This window comes from Neolamprologus multifasciatus, chromosome 15 (assembly GCF_963576455.1).
Source record: "Neolamprologus multifasciatus chromosome 15, fNeoMul1.2, whole genome shotgun sequence".
Lineage (NCBI taxonomy): Eukaryota > Metazoa > Chordata > Actinopteri > Cichliformes > Cichlidae > Neolamprologus > Neolamprologus multifasciatus.
Genome location: NC_140453.1, coordinates 19145172 through 19163738, shown reverse-complemented (window position 1 = coordinate 19163738; position 18567 = coordinate 19145172). Strand labels below are relative to the sequence as shown.

Here is an 18567-nt window from a genome sequence, read left to right as displayed (position 1 = left end):
TTCCCCAAATGACCTAACACTTCATTGCATGTGTGTTTTAAAGAAACACACATGCACCAGAATGATCTGCACTTGTATTTGTAATTCTTTATGTATTTACATCTAATAGACAGTTTCATACAAAATAACATCAATCCATCCATCCATACACAAGTCCATTCATTCATTGTGGATGTGTGCTAAATTGCACAGAAATATACTAATACCAAAAGTATTCACTCACACATCAAAATAATTAAATTCAGGTGTTTCAATCACTTCCAAGTCAAGTCAAGTGGCTTTATTGTCATTCCAACCATGTGCAGTGGTACAGTACAAAGTGAAACGAGACAACGTTCCTCCAAAACCATGGTGCTACATATGGCAAACAACAGACAATCAACACACGACTACATAAAGTGCAATGTGCAAAAACTGCATAAGAAAAACGAGGCAGTGGCACTCCAGACAGAACAGAACGATACAGACACAAGACAGTGCAGACACAACAGTGCAATTCACTAGCTGGGCCCACGTCCTCATTTTAGGTTTGACAGCATTTTAGTAGGTAAAAGTGAATGCTTTGACATGAATTGAGCTGCGGTTTGGGGAAGGCCTCGAAGGGGACTGCCAATGGCTCCCGGGCCTGGCAGATCCCCATGTACTAAATAGAAGTGAAGAAATTAAAGAATGGAGAACAAGGAGGGAGGGAGGGTGGGGCAGGTAACACTATATAGATGACAGCTGGAAGGAGCGTTTGGAGGCGAGGTCCTGCTCCTGAAATTCCTATACATAATCTCCAATAGAAATGTGCAAAAGACTGAGTATTGTGCAAAAAGTCAGTTGATGTATGAAGGTATCCATATGTGTCAGCCCAGTACCTGAGTGTTCAGGAGTCTGACGGCTTGGTGACGAAACTGTTTCACAGTCTGGCAGTGGGCCCTCACTGCCAGACTACGAAACAGTTTCGTTTGGATGCTCCGGTACCTCTTTCCAGAAGGCAGCAGGGTGAGGAGTGTGTGTGAGGCGTGTGTGGGGTCCTCCACAATGCTGGTGGCTTTGCAGATGCAGCGGGTGCAATAAGTGTCTGTGATGGAGGGAAGAGAGGCTCCAATGATCTTCTCAGCTGCCCTCAATGTCCGCTGTAGGGTATTGCGATCCGATGCTGTGCAGTTACCATACCAGACAGTGATGCAGCTACTCAGGACGCTCTCAATAGTCCCTCTGTAGAAGGTGGTGAGAATGGATGGAGTGAGATGGGCTTTCCTCAGCTTCTGTAAGAAGTACAGATGCTGTTGGGCCTTCTTAGTTATGGAAGTAGTGTTTAGGGACCAGGAGAGGTTCTCCGCCAGGTGGACACCAAGGAATTTGGTGCTCTTGATGACCTCCACAGAGGATCCATCTATGTTAAGTGGACAGTGATTGCTCCATGCTCTCCTGAAGTCAACAATCATCTCTTTTGTTTTGTCCAAGTTTAGAGACAGGTTGTTGAGTCTACACCACTTCTCTGTATGCTGACTTGTTGTTCTTGCTGATGAGAAACAACACAGTCGAATCAATAGCGAACTTGATGATGTGGTTCAAACTGTGCATTGCTGCACAGTTGTGAGTCAGCAGAGTGAACAGCAGTGGAATGAGCAAACAGGGGCTCCAGTGCTCAGTGTGGTGGTGTTGGAGATGCTGTTACCGATCCGGACTGTCTGAGGTCTCTCCGTCAGAAAGTCCAGGATCCAGTTGCTGAGGGAGGTCTTCAGGCCCAGCAGGCTCAGTTTTCCAATCAGGTGCTGAGGACCTGTTGACCGGTTTGGACGATAGGCAAACTACAGTGGATCCAGTGTGGGTTGTAGCTGGGTCTTAATGTGCCTCATGACGAGCCTCTCAAAACACTTCAATATGATGGGTGCGAAAGCAATGGGATGGTAGTCATTGATGCAGGACACTGAGGACTGGACAGGACACCACGGGGATGATGGTGGTGGCCTTGAGGCACGTTGGGATGGAAGCAGTGCTCAGGGAGAGGTTGTCTCTTGGTGGACATCCTCACCAACACGTCATTCTGAGCGTTGAACCTCAGAATGATGTGATGCATAGAAGTTGTTTAGCGGGAGGCGTCACCCTGACAGGCAGGTCTCATCTTCCTGTAATTGGTAATGGCCTGGATGTCCTGCTACATGCACTGCATGTCGCCACTGTCCTGGAAGTGGCTGTGGATTCTTCTGCCATCCATGCGCTTTGTTGCTCTGGTGACTCAACCCAGTTTGGCCCTCGCTGTTCCCAGGGCCCTCTTGTCACCTCCTCTGAAGGTGGAGTCTCAAGTCCTTAGCAGCTCACGCACTTCTGCAGTTATCCACTGTTTCTGATTGTAGCGTATTATAATAGTTTTGGAGACACTGACATCATTGATGGACTTGCTGATGTAGCTGGTCACAGATGATGTGTATGCCTCCAAGTTGGTGTGGTCGCCATTTGTTGCAGCCTCCCTGAACATGTCCCAGTCAGTGTGCTCAAAACAGTCCTGAAGAGCAGAGAGAGCTCCTGCAGAAGAGGTTCTGACCTGTCTTAGAAGCGGTTTGCGTCTGATGAGCAGTCTGTATGCCGGAATTAGTATAACAGACAAGTGGTCTGAGTATCTGAGGTGGGGGCAGGACTTCGCTCTCTATGTGCTGGGTTTGTGTAAACTAAATCCAGCGCGTTTTCCCCCCTTTTTGCAAAGTCCACATGTTGATGGAATTTTGGAAACACTGACTTGAGATTTGCGTGGTTGAAATCTCCAGTGATAATAAACAGTCCACCGGGGCGTGAGTTCTGCAGCTTGCTGATCGCCCTGTACAGCTCACAGAGCGCTTCTTTGGCGTTAGTGCTGGGTGGGATGTACACTGCTGTAATGAGCACAGCAGTGAATTCCTGAGGTAGATAAAAAGTTCTGCATCGAACAGTCATAACTCTACCAGCGATAAGCACTAATAAGAAACTAGCACAGAGTTCTTGCACCATTCTCGGGTGATGTAGACATGTTTGACACTGTTGATAATCGTATTTTTCTAGATAGATTAAACCACTGGGTGGGTATATCGGGTACCGCATTGGAATGGTTTAAATGTCTGAACAATCTTTCTCTGTGGCTACCTCTAAGTTCAGATCCTCTGTCAGCTCTCTCACCTATGGGGTGCCACAGGGTTCTGTCTTGGGACCATTACTGTTTCTGTTGTATTTACTCCCTCTTCTGCAACTTCTTAGCTCATTAACGGATATTTCGTATCATTGTTGCACAGATGATATTCAGCTATATATCACTATTAGGCCATCTGATGTTTCTAAGGTTCAAATCTTCCAGTCCTGCTTTGATTCCTTTAGAGATTGGATGGCTGATAATTATCTTCAACTAAATGGTGAGAAAACTGAAGTCATTGTCTTTGGTCCTGAGAAATTTGTTCCCCTCGTGGTTAAAAATCTAGGCCCTCTTGCTTCGCTCTTTTTTTTACCAATTAAGAAATATTGCTAAACTGAGTCCCATTGTGTCACACTCTGAATTGGAAATGATTATTCATGCTTTTGTTTCATCTCGCTTAGATTATTGTAATTCCTTGTTTACTTGCTTTAGTAATGCCTCCCTGGAACAACTGCACGGTGCTCAAAGTGTTGCTGCTAGGCTTCAGACAAAGTATCCAAAATACTCCCATGCCACTCCCCGGCTGATTCAACTGCATTGGCTCCCTGTCAAGTTCAGGGTCCATTTTAAGGTTATAATCATGACCTATAGGGCCCTGCACGGTGTAGCTCCAACTTACATCAGTGATCTTCTTCTTCCTTATTGCCCCAGGAGGTCCCTGAGGTCTTGTGACCAGGGCTTGCTGGTTGTCCAGCATACAAGGTTAAAAACAAAAGGTGACAGAGCGTATGTTTCAATGGCTCCCAGACTCTGGAACTCGCTCCCTTTGAGTTTGAGATCTGTGGACTCAGTCATTTCTTTTAAAAATCAGTTAAAAACTTATCTGTTTAAACTTGCTTTTGGTTGATTCTGTTTGTTTGAGGTTGTATGTCCATTTCTGCTTCTGTGAAGCACTTTGTGATTTTTTATATTTGAAAGATGCTATAAAAATAAAATTTTACTTTACTTTACTTACAGAGCTGCATTTCTGTTGGCACGAAATGTGGTGAGCCCATGTAGCTGAATGGCAGCTACATGCTGCCATTCAGCTACATGTCAGAGAGCTATGTTTCTGTGAAAACAAAGACGCAACAGTCTCTAAAATCCTGCTGTGTGGTCTGCTGGAGTTGGATGTAGTCCAGTTTATTGTCGAGAGAGCAGGATGGATGGGAAAGCCGGCCGGCTTGGATTTGCTCTTAGGCTAGCACGGACCGCCACATGCTTGGCACGCTTCCGCTTTCTCGAAGCGGAAGCTTCTATGCAACAAGTCCACTTATGAAATTTACTCGCTACTAAATATTCCACAGTTCAGTGTTAGTGGTAAGGCAATGACAATGGGTGGGCTGGAATCATATACCATTTGGATTAGGAATGGGATGGCACTATAATTTAGATGGGCTTGAAAGCAGACAATCGAATACTTTGGCAGTATAGTGTAGCTTGTGAGATTGCAGATATTGAGCTGTTTGAACATGTGCTTCTGAAACAATGTGCTCCTTCAAAAAAAATAAATGAATAAAAATGGTGTTCTAAAGAGCTTTATCACATTAACCCTATAAACCCTAAACTAGGGTTTAAAGCAGGGGTGGGCAATTCCAGGCCTCAAGGGCCGGTGTCCTGCAGATTTTAGATACCACCCTGGGTCAACGCACCTGAATCAAATGATTAGTTCATTACCAGGCCTCTGGAGAACTTCAAGACATGTTGAGGAGGTAATTTAGCCATTTAAATCAGCTGTGTTGGATCAAGGACACATCTAAAACTTGCAGGACCTCACCCCTGGTTTAAAGGGTAAATTAGGGTTAGGGTTTAAAGGGTTAACTGATTACATGTCAATACATTTTTAGAGTAACTATACACAATTTTTTTCAATCAAAAACACTGCCCAATCCTCCCACCTAAACACCAACACTGTTCTGTGAAGTTATTTGTTAAAAAAAGTAATAAATTACTAATTACTGATTACTTCTCCGAAAAAGTAATCCTCTTACTTTACTGATTACTTATTTTCAACAGTAACTAGTTACTTTTTAAAAACATGATAAACAACCTGAATAAGTAATAAAGCAATAGACATTTCAGCCCAATTCTATTTTTATGCATAATCCATCATATAAAATCAAATCAAATGGAAAGCCTCTTTTTGAAAATCGTTTTATGAGTTGTAATCTTTTAATTTTATGCACATTGCATTAAGCAAAGATTTAATTATATGTAACACTGTGTTTGACTTGAAGAAATTTTTTAACATTTAAACCTATGTTCTACATAATCCAGCATATAAAATATAACAATGTTTTGTGTTTTCACTCATTTTTTAAAATAGATGCAAGTAAAACACAGCAAAAAATTAAATAAAATCAAAGATTCAGTGACACCAAGTCCTGTCGCTCTTAAATCTATTGCCACCTGTTTAGCAGGAGTGGGGCGGTGGAGTTTTGTCCGGTGGTCATGTCAGTGGGGGGATCCAGACATTTCTCTGTGAATTTCACATTCCCGTGGCAGCTTGCTAGGTGTTGGCTCAGATTTGAAGCTTAATTTTTCGCTGTAGAAAGAAGTTTTCTTCCCAAGCAGAGTGTACAGCGCACGCTAATGTTTTTGTCACTTTCTACGGAATCAAACTCAAAGTAATGTAAGTATGTCCACGCTTTAAACGCTGCATGGTCGTACTCTCTCCCGCACTCCATATTATCCATTTTTGATCTACACACGTCTGTTGCTGTCACGGACATCACACGCTCATACGGCATTGTCATGAGACACTCTCACAAACAAAATCATGACGGTTTAGGAACGCGTTAACACAGCGTGCTTGTGGGAAAGTAACAGTAATCAAATTACTTGTTTTGCAATAGTAATCCCTTACATTACTTGTTGTTTGAAAAAAGTAATCGGATTACGTGTTACAGTCCATCTCTGCTGCTGGGAACTATAAATGTATCAAATACAGCAGTCTGGGAACCCAGCCAGCTAATGATGTCTCTGATGTCTTTATGATATAATCATAAGAAGGTATCTATTAATATAGATTATGAAGATTAGAGTAAAAAGAGTATTTTTAATAGAGAAACTGTATTAATATTATGGTTAGGTTTAGGGTACATATACAGGTTTTCATAACAAAAAATGGCTGAAAGAAAAGGAAATGCTTTGACAAACTTTCATCCTGGCCAGGGTTTTCTTTGTGCAAAGGCTTTGTACAGCTGGTTTATGCTGCTACTTTTGTTCTGAGGTTTAGTGCTGTCCTTGGATTTAGCCAACTTAAATCAACAAAATAAAAGTAGATTTTATATGAGCTTTGAGGGCTGCCTTTAAACCCCTAGCCACACTATACAGAATAAAGCTGGAATGTGGGAAGTGAAAGTGTATTCTCATCTTAAATTTAAATTGAGTACGCTTCACCTATGTTATCCACAGCCTGCTCTGTCTCATTGGTTTAAACTCTGAAGAATGGCTTAGTCTTTACTATGCTGTACTAAATTACGTAATATTCTCATAGAATACACATTTTGAATGACACAAGATGATTCTATATGTATTTGCTTTTCAAGACTTTATAAACCAGTGACGTCAAACATAAGGCCCAGGGGCCAGAAACAGTCTGGCAAAGACTCCAATCCAGCCCACCAGACAACTTTGGAAAACGTGACAGAGGACTTGCATTTTGGACTTGTATTAAATGTATTTTCTTGCCCTGCTAGACCTCAGTGCAGCATTCCATAACATTGACCATAACATTTTATTATAATGATATTTTTAACCTTATAAAGGGAGCTTACGCAGGGGAGAGAAGTGTGTCATGATTTATGAGCTGAATCATTGTTCTTTTGCAAAATTCTGAGCACATTTTAATGAACACCAACACAACATTGGTGTGATTTTAACTACCCACAATAATTAGTTAAAGTTTAGTTAACACAGTTTTTTTATGTATATATACTGAGTTTTCTTAGAGACCTGGAATGTAAACGTGCCCGTGTTTAAAGGACTTTGGTTAAGCTTCCATCCATCTGTTTTCTTCTGGTTATCCAGGGCTGGGCCTGTGGGGGCAGCAGCCTTAGTAGAGAAGCCTAGATCTCCCTCTCTCCAGCCACCTCCTCCAGCTTCTCTGGGAAAACACCAAGGCTCTCCCAGGCCAGCTGAGAGATATAATTTCTCCAGTGTGTCCTAGGCCTGCCTGGGGCCTCCTCTTGGTGGGACATGCCCAGAACACCTCATCCAGGAGGTATTTTAATCAGATGCCCAAACTGTTTGTACACACCTGTGTACAAACAGGTACTCCCAGACACAGACTATGCAAACGCCAAAAACGCAGTCAAGCGCTGTCAGAAACATGCCAAATCCTAACTGTTTAGAAGTGTTGGCCAATCAGAAGTCTAGAAGCCTGGCTGGAAAAAATGTAAACAGGGTTTTATGCAAACCTTAAATACTTCTGAATTTTGTTTTTCTGGAAAGGCACCTAATTTTGTGTTACTTTCAAGTGCCTTCATCATTTCAAATGTTAATAACTAAAGACAGCATTTTGCTGTTGTGTAGACTCACAACTTAGGAATGAACAAAATGCATACAGCATAAATAAATTTAATTTAAAAAATTTATTCAATACCGACAACAACATTCAGTCAGGATTTGGGCTGTGAGAGCGTTTGTGTTGAATGTAGAAGTTCACTGTGACGGCGGCGACGAACTCTTTCCGGAGGCCGTCCACAATGGCCATGAAGCCAACCTAGAGGCCTGGAAAATGGCCGCCAGGGGCGAGGCAGAACAGGCCGAGCGGGCTCTGACGGCGGTGTCGCAACGGTAGGACCAGACGAGGCAGGACCAGACGAAGGCGGAGCTGAGGCTGGACCAGACGAAGGCGGAGCTGAGGCTGGACCAGGCGTGGATGAAGACGGCAGCGGGATGGCTGCGGAACCTGACGGCAGTGATGCTGCAGGAGGTGATGTGGATGCAGGCAACGGTGTAGGAGTCACAGGGAATGATTCAGCAGGTGGTGGCTGAACAAACTTCCCCGGACCGTCAGCAGACGTGAGGATGTGCTTGCTGGGTCCTCCAGGCCCCCCAGCAGACGAGGCGTGGTGCTGGGTGGGCTCCTCAGACCCACCAGCAGATGACACTCGAGGCTGGACGGGCGACTCGGGCCCTCCAGCCGACGAGGCAAGACGCTGGCTGGGTTCACCTGAACCCCCAGCTAATGTGGCTTGAGATTGGACGGGCTCCTCGGGCCCTCCAGTGAAAACAGACACTGAAGCAGACGGTACGCAGACCTCTGCCAGTGTGGACACTGGCTGGGACTGAGCAGCACAGTGGCTAGACTAATTCAGCAACAGTGGGATGCAGTCCTCAGAGGGCTGAAAGTGTTCCCCAAGACACTCAGCAGAGGACGGAAGCGAAGGGTGGACTCACTTGAACTCTCAGGGGGGGCTGAGAGCCGAGACTGTTCTGGTGAGTCCTCCAGGTGAGCTGCTGGCGCTGGCGTACAGTTTGAGCAGGAGCTGAATAACGTGACTGAAAAAAATCGCACAGTGCACATCTCTTCTCTCCGTCTCTCTTCTTCTGTTTTTCTTTCCCTCTCCTTCTGTTGAGCATTGTCCAACTTCTTTTTTCTTCATCCCCCCCCTCCCGTCTGTTTTGATTTTTATAAGTTAGAAGTAAAAGTAAATAAATAATTACATAACTAAATAAATAATAAAGATCGAAAAAACTATGACAATCAAGTGGATCAGTATGGCAAAAGCTGTAATGAACCACTTGGGAAAGTAAAGCTGTTGGAATTCTTCTTGGCCTTCAGACAATAATTCTGATTGCTACAGTGCCGGACAGAACAGGCAAAATAAATAAATAAATAAATCTGTCTGTCTCTTCATTATTGAAGTGAATATTTTTGAAGTGTCACTATTGCTTGGAGGTAAATTACCAAAGGATTGTAGACAAGTCGGCATTTACCAGGAAAACTCCAGAAACCTTAGTAATTTGACTGTGGCCAGAGAAATTATATATCATATCATATGATATCATATATCACATATCACAAGTTTTTCAGTGCTGCACATTTTTGTGACTGATTACTGCGTTTTTGTGATGGAGGTCTTAGAGAACACAAACAGTAAAAAAAAAAGAAAAAATCTGAAACAAGCTGTTAAACCCAGGAAAGGAGTACAGTGTAGTACAAACAAACATCATGCAATATCAGAAGGGAGTCTAAAGGTTTTGGCCACTTAAGTTGATGATCATACAAGATATGGCAAGCCAATATGGTAATTGTGTACTGTATAACTTATAGATAAGAGTGTGTTATTTCCTCTTTCCAAAGTCACACTGTTCCATGTTAATGACTGTTTCTAATAGGGGCAGAGAAGGCCTCTGCCAGTGTGTATGCTTGTTTGTTTTTTACTTGTATACATTCTTAACCTATAGCCATTATTTCTAAAAAAAAAATAAAAAAAAATGTTCAATGTCATATGTTAATAATCAGTAATTAGTTTTAGTCATCCCAAAAATATTCTTCAATTTACTGTCAGTTTCAAATATGGGGTTAAGATTTGTCATCATTAAACCCTAAGGAGACAACACTTACCAGCAGTAAATGTTTATTTTTTATTCTTTATTTAAAACATAATTTAAAAAATTTAATATCAAAACAGCTTTCCAGTAATGTTATGAAACATGAATGTCTAATTGGGTCAATTAAAGACAAATTTAAATATGGGGAAGTAATAAAAAGTGTGACCTGTGTGAACTGATGGTATACATTCTTGTGCCCTTCCTGTAATCATGTACCACAGCTACTATGCATGCAGTCCACCAAATATAAAGAGAGCCTGACCAGCCACTCAGCAGTCAGAGAAATCTAGATCCCTTGCGATAAAAGACTTTCATTTGGCATTTAGAGAGTGGAAAAGGTAACATGTTTTATAACAGATGAATCACAGTTATTCTGTAAATGTGCTGAGAATGGTCAATGTCTGTTCCTGATGATGATTCTTTTTTCTTTTCTTTTTTTTAGGATGAAGTGTACTGTGGTATTTCTTGTGCCGTCGATGGTCATCCTCATGGCTGAACCTGGAGAGTGCATTTGGGATGCAGTTTTCCATGGAGGTATAGCTTTTGAAAAAGCGTGTTTTAGAAAAAAAGGTTGACATAAGCATACAATTGTGTTGAATGTACTACTAAATATTCACATTAGGAATAATTATTTTCTTCTCGTTTGTTTTATTTAGCCAAACATTTTCTTCATCGGTAAGAGAGTTTATAACAGTTATAATAATAATAATAATGATCAGTAGTAGTAGTAGTAAAAGTGGTAGTGTAATGCAAAATTTCTGTTGTAATGTGTCTGCTTTGCTACCACTAGGCTTGTCAATGGACCTGGTGTCAAGGTTGCTGTCAAGGATGTCCAACAAAAGCAAGAGCAGCAAAAGGATCAGGAGCTGGATAAGCGTGCAATCAGTTACCACCCTCGTCAACTTAATTTTGACTAGATTCAAGCTACCACCAAAACAAACCCCATTCTATTGAAAAGAAAAGCTTCTTCGTCTATAACAACAGAAATAAAATGCAGCTAATTAATTCTTAAAACTATACTTTGTGTTACTTTACTTGATAAAGTACTCTTAGTGTTTTTGTTTTTGTGAATTGTCTGTTCTTTAATAAATTCATATTATAGCATGCTGAAACCTTGGGTGTCTAGTCTTATGTAATACAAATATGATTGCAATACATCAAAAGGAGGCAGCTGATTATTACAAACTCGATCGCCCTTAGAAATTTGAAGGGCTAAAGGTAAGCAAATTTAATATAGGGCACACTGTAACGGTCACAATGATGTGGTGTCTCTTCAATGCAGCCTAAGCCAAGGGTTTATGATGTCATTAGTGTGCGGCACTGCCCTCTCTGTGAATTATGGGAACAACGTGCTTGCACGCGAGTGCATGAGACGGACTTTATATATTTTACCTCTCCACAAACTTTTGCAACGTTACAGGTTGTATGAACACTGTGTGTCATGTTTGATAAGCAGCAGCCGTTCAACCGGGCCTTGTATGGTTGATGAAGAGAAGGTACATAAAAGGATGCGCTGTGGAATTCCCTGTACCAGTGTGATCATGTATTCTTCGTACTATCCTGCTAAGGTTTCTACCGCCTCCTCTCAACCACTGAACACAACCCAATGTTACAACGCCTTGCAGACTCCACATTTTATGTCATCTTTCAGGTATTTGTGTGGAAAGTTTACTGTTATTGCTCTGGAAGTCATTATAGGGGGGGAAAAATGTCTGGCCTTCGGTTAGACATTCTGTTCATTTTAGCCGCTATAGTGCCTGATTGGAGCTTCCATGTGGTACTGAGGCAGGTTATTGGCCGGTAGTTGGATGGGACCGGTCCCTTTCTGGGATCCTTGGGGATCAGGAACATCCGGCCTTCAGTTAGCCATTCCGGGTGTCTCTCATCGACTAGCAGCTGGTTCACTTGTGCTGCTAGAATCTTGTGGAGTGCAGTCAGCTTCTTTAGCCAATAGGTGTGAACCATTTTGGGGCCTGGTGCTGTCCAACTCTTCATACTGGAGACCCTTTCTTGGACGTCTGCCACTGTGATGGTTACTGGACCCTGTTCAGGGAAGTTGCTGTGGTCTGCTCTCTGATCCACAAGCCACTGAGCATTGCCGTTATGGGTTGTGCCCTTCTGCCATAGGCTCTTCCAGTATTTCCAGCCTTGGTAGTGCTGTTCTCATATTGTTACCCTGCCACTGAGAGTACACCTTGACTGGTTCTGTGGAGAACAGCTGGTTTATTCACCTGCCTTCTATTTCTCTGGTGTACCTCTTCAAGTAGCTGGCCAAGGTTGTGAGTCTTTGCTTGGCAGTTTTCAAGGCCTCAGGTATGGACAGCTTGCTCTACTTCACGTTCCATGTCTAGTCACCCTGTGAAGATGCTCGTGCATCTCCTGTGTCTCCCCAGTCAGTCATGTCTCCACGTCTCAGTGTCAAGTCCGTGTCTTTGTGAATGTCTTTGTGAGTCAGTCATTTGGGTCCTATCTCTCTCCACTCCACAATTATGTTTCAAAATGTAGTTTTAAAATATTCAATACTTTTATTGCAATTAAATGTATTCCCCACTGCTGTGTAATCAATGTTGATAATGATGGACCTGTGACCAGAACAGCAGATGTGTGCCCAGTGTACCACTCTCATAGAGCACCATTTTCAAAAATCAAATGTTGTTTGAAACAGATACTGGTGATTTTAAAAATATAAACAACTTTTAATTCATAGTACTCTGTATCTGATGCCGCTATATCAGATAAATAGTTTATTTTTCATCATCTTCTATCTAAATCACCAGGAAAATGATCAAAAAACATTATCTTTTTGTATTTGATTATTCCTGCACCCAAGAGGGCAGCAGAATATAGCTGTTAAGGGGAAACAAATAGCAATGATAATTTTTATGTAAAGAACGTATAAGTCATTGGGTGTGATTGCTGCCTGTTATCACATCCAGTATGGCAGAGTTCTTCCCTCTAAAGTCTAACCTGTTGCTGGCTTCAGACAAGTGTTTTTTAAACATCTCTATGTCCTGTAAGTCGTGAACCATTTGACTCTGCGCTTTTCAGTGATATTAAGGTCATTACGGTAATCCCAGGCACAGGGTGGCAGAAGCCTCGGGAAGACCAAATTGAGAGAAGAGAGTGTGTGAGTGTGATGCAGCTCTACAGAAGTCGTGAAAAGGAAATGACCAGCTCTGGATCGAGAAGGGCCCAAGAGTACATCTTTCACAATCTTACAATACTGCAATTACAGCTATTAAGCAACTCTATGTGAATGGTATTCACAGCCATTATTCAATGGGCTTTGATCAATGGTTGTTGATCAATTGCCATGACAGTTTGCATATTAATGATAAAGTAACTTACCTCATGGCCCATTGTTCATTCAGTGGGCTTGTTTCACTCATTGTGCAAATGTATTGTTTATAAGATTGCCCACAGTTAGCTGAGACTGAAGAAGTCACTTGGATGAGTGACGAAACGTTTTTCCCACTGAAAACGCTACATCCAGATGAGCAGAATCAACATTTTGCTTTATAGAAAACTGACATTTTTTTTGCTGTTTGCTGTGCTTTTTTTTTTTTTTTTGCCAAGATTTGGATATAACGCCTTGCCTGGGATTGCCGTGATGACCCTAATATCACTGAAAAGCACAGTGTTGCTGCTTTCAGGAAATGGAATTTTGCGATTGCACCAATGGTCCAAGAATGATAGCAGTTTGGCCTAAGAGTTTGACACAAAACATAATTAGTATAATATTACTTTAAAGATCACCACTAATTAATATTAATAGTATATTAATATAGAGATCTAGAGTCCTTCCTTTCCTCCTCCATACTTTTGTTTTCCCATCTTTATTGTAAAAGTTAATTGATTCAATCTCCAAAGAATTCCTCACCAGAACTGTGCAGGGTATTTTAGCTATTTTCAAGCACAATGTAATCTGGATTGAAAAGTTCATCTTCAGTCATTTTATGCTTAATTTGCCATTGAAAGGCAATGGAACAGATCTCATCTCACCATGAAACTGCCTGTCCCTAAATTTTTCCAATTACTTTTAAACTTCTGAAAATAGTTATAGTCAATAGTTTTGTCAATTAAAGCTGGAAGTCTTCACTTTATTCACACCTTGAGCTTTGGGCAAAATTGCAAAAAAAGAAAGAAAAGGTAGCACTGTATGAGCTAAAGAGTACATCCCTATGGTGTTTTTTTTTTTTTTTTTTTTAAGATTTTGGTCAAGTATAAAAAAAATATAAAAAAATTCTAGAAACATTTTCATCAAGAGATAGCGATTTAAAGTGGGATATTGTGTTCAATTGTTTGACACTGAGCACAAAGATGATCATTACATGACCAAAGACTGTGCAGTTATGCAGTTTTTTTTGCATTTCAAAATACCATGTGATAGTCTATTTTTTCTTTTCCTTCCTGTTTTGCATAAGCAAGACAAAGTAATCCAGCTGGTATATAAAGAGATGAGTAAACAGACAGAGATCATTTCTTGTAGGCTTTATACCACTTACTTTCCAAAAGTTGAAGAGTTGAATTCCATTTCAATCAGAAAGGTATGTAATGTTGAATGTTATCATTTTCTTACTTTACTTTGAACTAGCTGCTCAAAAACAACAATTTATAATTTCTTTGGTTCTTGTCTCTAGGATGAAGTGCACCATGCTGTTCCTTGTGCTGTCGATGGTTGTCCTCATGGCTGAACCTGGGGAGGCCTTTGTTCGCCATATTGTCGATGGACTTTTTAGCGGTAATTCTGTTGATATTTTGACAATAATCATCTTGGCATGTGTAATTACTGTAATACTAATAACATACCCAGAAAAATTTAATTAACATTAAATACTGTAATGTTTGATTAAATTCTCAGTACTATGTTTAGCAGTTTCTTTGATTAGGGTTTCTATATAATTCATAAGATTATTATTAGGGACGGGAAGAATTTGATTTAATTGATTCTGATTCCATTATCAATATCACTTATCGATTCGATATCTTATCGATTCCCTTATCGATTCTCAATGGCTCATTGCCACCACAATCTCTAAGCAGCATATCAAAGATATTACATTCATACAAATCAGTTACATCCTGTATGGTCATGCTTGTGAATGTTGGTTGTATTTCCCCTCTTTGTTGTGATCAGTATTGTATGTGTCAGCATTACTCAAAAACGTTAAAGTAAAAAGTTATTAAACAGAACAATTTTCTTAACAGTACATTATTTAATTACACCCAGGAGAAAGACATTTGTTATACTACTCATCACTTTTTAGTTACTCTGTAAAATGATCGGAAACACAACGTCTCATATTTACCAAATAACAATATAAACCTACAGGGTAAAGCCCCACACACCAACAAAAATCCCTATCCTAATGAGGACACACATATATTTCTCTTAGTATTTAGCCGATAACACAAATCAAAGATGAAAACCAGAACAAAGAGACTTAAAAGTGATCATCACAGTGAATCTGCTGTCAAAATAGGAGGCTACAGAATGACTGCTCTGTTGAAGTTCAGCGGCGACTGACTTCACTGCTAATGACAGCTCACTTCATGACAGTGCTGGGCTGGGGTTTGCATTACTCAGCTTAAACATCACTGAGTTTTTGGCTAGTTTAGCATTAGCATGTTGTCTCTGCGAGTGCTTGCGAAGAACCGAAGTTGTGCTAACAGTATAATGGAGTTGTTTCTGTCCTGGAGCAGTCTCCACTTTACCATTGCTCATTTATCGTTTTGTGCAACAAAAATAAAAGAAATATTCCATGTCCACGCTGTAGACTGCGCCACTAATTTCATTCTCCGACACACAAACTGAAATCAGCTGATTGTAGCAAGAGTCCAATAATCGATAAGCCGGATTGACAGAAAGGCAAACTAACAATTCCATGCAATTGGACTACTGGATCCAGTGCTCGATTCCCATCCCTATTTACTATACATATTAACACATACATATATTTTTTGGCTTTTCAGATTTGGACAACATATATAGACACTTGGGACTTCAGTCAGAATGACTACCAATCTCTTATCAGATCAGGCTTAAAAAATGAAATGTGGGTTCCAGCATTTCTGAAACTGATCCATGAAAAAGTGCCTAAAATTGTGGCTACCGCTGTCTCATTTATTTCATTTCAAAATCTTTAAGGAGTGCCAGAGATTTGTGGAATTGCAATACTTTAATACAGTACTACATATATTTACTTATAGCGAGCTTCGTCAAAGTCAGCTGTTAGCAAAAAAAAAAGGTTTTATATTTGATCATGGTATTAAATACCAATACACAGACCTAATTTTGTATATGTAAAATGTTCACCACAAAATGTGAATTATAATGTATGGAATTCATGCTACAATATTTTTTATCTCTTTTCTTTTTTATTCAGTTGGCACAAATATCCACAGGTAAGAACTTACTTCTACAAGTCTTGCAAATGCTTGACAATTACTCTTGTTGCATCTAGTTCTTAACTGTCAATTCTCTCTCTCTGACTAAAAGACTCATCCACGGAGGGCATAACAAACAGCAACAACAGCAGCAAGAGCAGCTAAGCCAACGCTCTTTTAACCGAGAACAGTTCGAACGGGAAAGGGCTGCTTTTAACTAGACTTCACCCTGAAAGACCAAGTCTAAAATGTTTAATTTTTGTTAAAAAGAAATGCTTTCTGTGCTGGTTTAGCTCAGTGGAAGGAGCAGGTGACCATATGCCGCATAGCTGAGAGCGGCCGGCCAGGGTTCAAGTCCGACCCTTTGCTGCATATCTTCCCCTCTCTCCCCCAGCTTTCCTGTCAGCATTCACTGTCTCTATCTAATAAAAGCCAAAAGAAATGCTTTCTGTTCTTCTGGGAAAAGAAAAAAAGACCTGCTTGGGCAGAGACAGTTGTTTTGAATACATCTTCAATAAACTGAAATCTCTGGCAACACTTGTGATGTGTCAAACAATTTACTGCTTGAACAAAACAAAACATTTAACAAGTAATGCTAAATGAACGAGTAAATCTTGATGAACAAAAACATTTGTCCTTTGTCCTACCTAAATTATAAATCTGTATGGATCATTATTGTAATAACGTGAATTGTTGCTCTGACTTTCATGTAGTCATAGCAACTCATTATCCTTTTGTCATATATTTTTGCTGTTAATTAGTAACTTGAACTGTACAAACTATTATATACATTAAAGTAGTGAAAAGGGTTAGATATGCAACAGCAAAGGCAAACACATCTTACCTACTGTTATTCTTAAACTGTGTTTTGGGAGAAAATTTAGCCTCTCTATTTCACCCATTCAAATATTTTAGGTGTATTTGAATGAAACAGCTCGTGGTTATCTAGGGACCAACCTAATGGTTGAGCCAGTGCTTTGAGAAAGACAAACAGCAATCTGTAGCATCTGTAGGATATGCTGCATCTGCAGCATATCTGTAGGGGAAACTGAACACCCAGAGACTTTGTTTTTTTTTTCTTTTCTCCTCTATACTTTTCTGATCTGATAGCAACAAAACAATAAAACCATCAAAATTATCATGAATCAGTTACAAGCAAGACTTTGAGAACTTATTTGGTCAACCAGCAAGGACATTTTATCAGAACGGTATCAAAGACCAATGGCAGTGGTTGTTGATCAATGGCCATGGCAATTTGCATATTAATGATCAAGAAACTGACCTCACAGTGCATTGTTCACCCATGCTGCTAGTTTAAGTCATGCAAATGTACTGTTCAAAAGGTTGGGGAAGTCACTCGGACGAGTGATGAAATCTTTCTCCCATTGACAATGCTACATTCAGATGAGCAGAGTCAACTTTTTGGGAGTGTGATATATACATTATTGTATTTCAGAAATAATCTGATCATTTTAAGTTTTGTTTTTTATGTTCTTATAAAACAACTCTGTTGCGTTGCCTGTACTGAACTGTTCAAATGCCAGGAGAGCAAAGTATTAAAAATTCAAACATGGTGTTACACCTGGATGATAGTGGTGGGCGGATTGATCCAAATATCGATTGTATCGATACCAATTCGGCATCGGTATCGGTTCGATAATAGCCTGGTGAGATCGATTCTTTACTTTAACTTCCGCTCTTGTTTGCAATGCTGTGCTTTCGGCAAAGACGAAACAGCCAGGTCGCTGGACTCGCTGCTCCTGTGTCAGCGCAGAGCGGCACACTTTGCTCCCCCTCCCCCCTCTTGTGTTTAGATGTTGCGCTGTCACGTGACGTGACTTAGACGTTTTGGGGGTTAAGTTGTTTACGTATTATTTATATTTTCACCAGTTTTTTTTGCTGTTGAGAATTTTAATTGTAATTTTTGTGTTATAGTTACTCAACAGTAATTGCTTGTTTTAATTTGTTTACTGGTTTGCGTGCACTTTTTTATTTAAGATTTTTCTAAAAAGGAAAAGAAAAAAATTGACAACTGTAAACCACCACGGCAGACCCGATGGCATTTTCATGCTTCGCAACATCATTAGCGAATGATGTTTTTTCTGAAAAGAAAAGAAAAGACCTTGACGTCCATGGAAGTCAACAGCGGTGGATGACTGCAGAATCATTTAAGCGATCATCCACCACTGTTGAGAAACCCCTTCACAACAGCCAACAAAATGAACAACACTCTCCAGGAGGAAGGCATATCCAAGTATACCATAAAGAGAAGACTGCAGGTAAGTAAATACAAAGGGTTCACTGCAAGGTGCAAGCCACTTATAAGCAATGTTTCCTCTAAGCTGCGCGCGTGCACAATTGCGCATTGCTGGCGCGGTCTCTGCGCACAGAAAATCTGCGTTGCGCACAGAAAAAAAAATCGAATCTGAATTGAAATTAAAATTAAAACTTTAACAATTCTGTTTTGCAGTGTTAGTCAGTAAGTGACG

The 18567-nt window shown here is 40.5% G+C and overlaps 2 protein-coding genes across 2 annotated transcripts in view; one reads left to right on the top strand and one right to left on the bottom strand.

Annotated features, from left to right (window-relative positions):
• LOC146501934 (exostosin-1) overlaps nt 1-18567 on the bottom strand; it is a 331006-nt gene that overhangs the window by 132713 nt on the left and 179726 nt on the right. The window lies entirely within an intron of this gene.
• Nucleotides 10078-16306, top strand: LOC146501939 (pteroicidin-alpha-like). The gene is made up of 5 exons (XM_085132482.1): nt 10078-10225; nt 10348-10366; nt 14332-14432; nt 16078-16096; nt 16191-16306. The coding sequence occupies exons 1-5, from the start codon at nt 10102-10104 to the stop codon at nt 16297-16299; spliced, it is 372 nt and encodes a 123-aa protein (XP_084988608.1). The 5' UTR covers nt 10078-10101; the 3' UTR covers nt 16300-16306.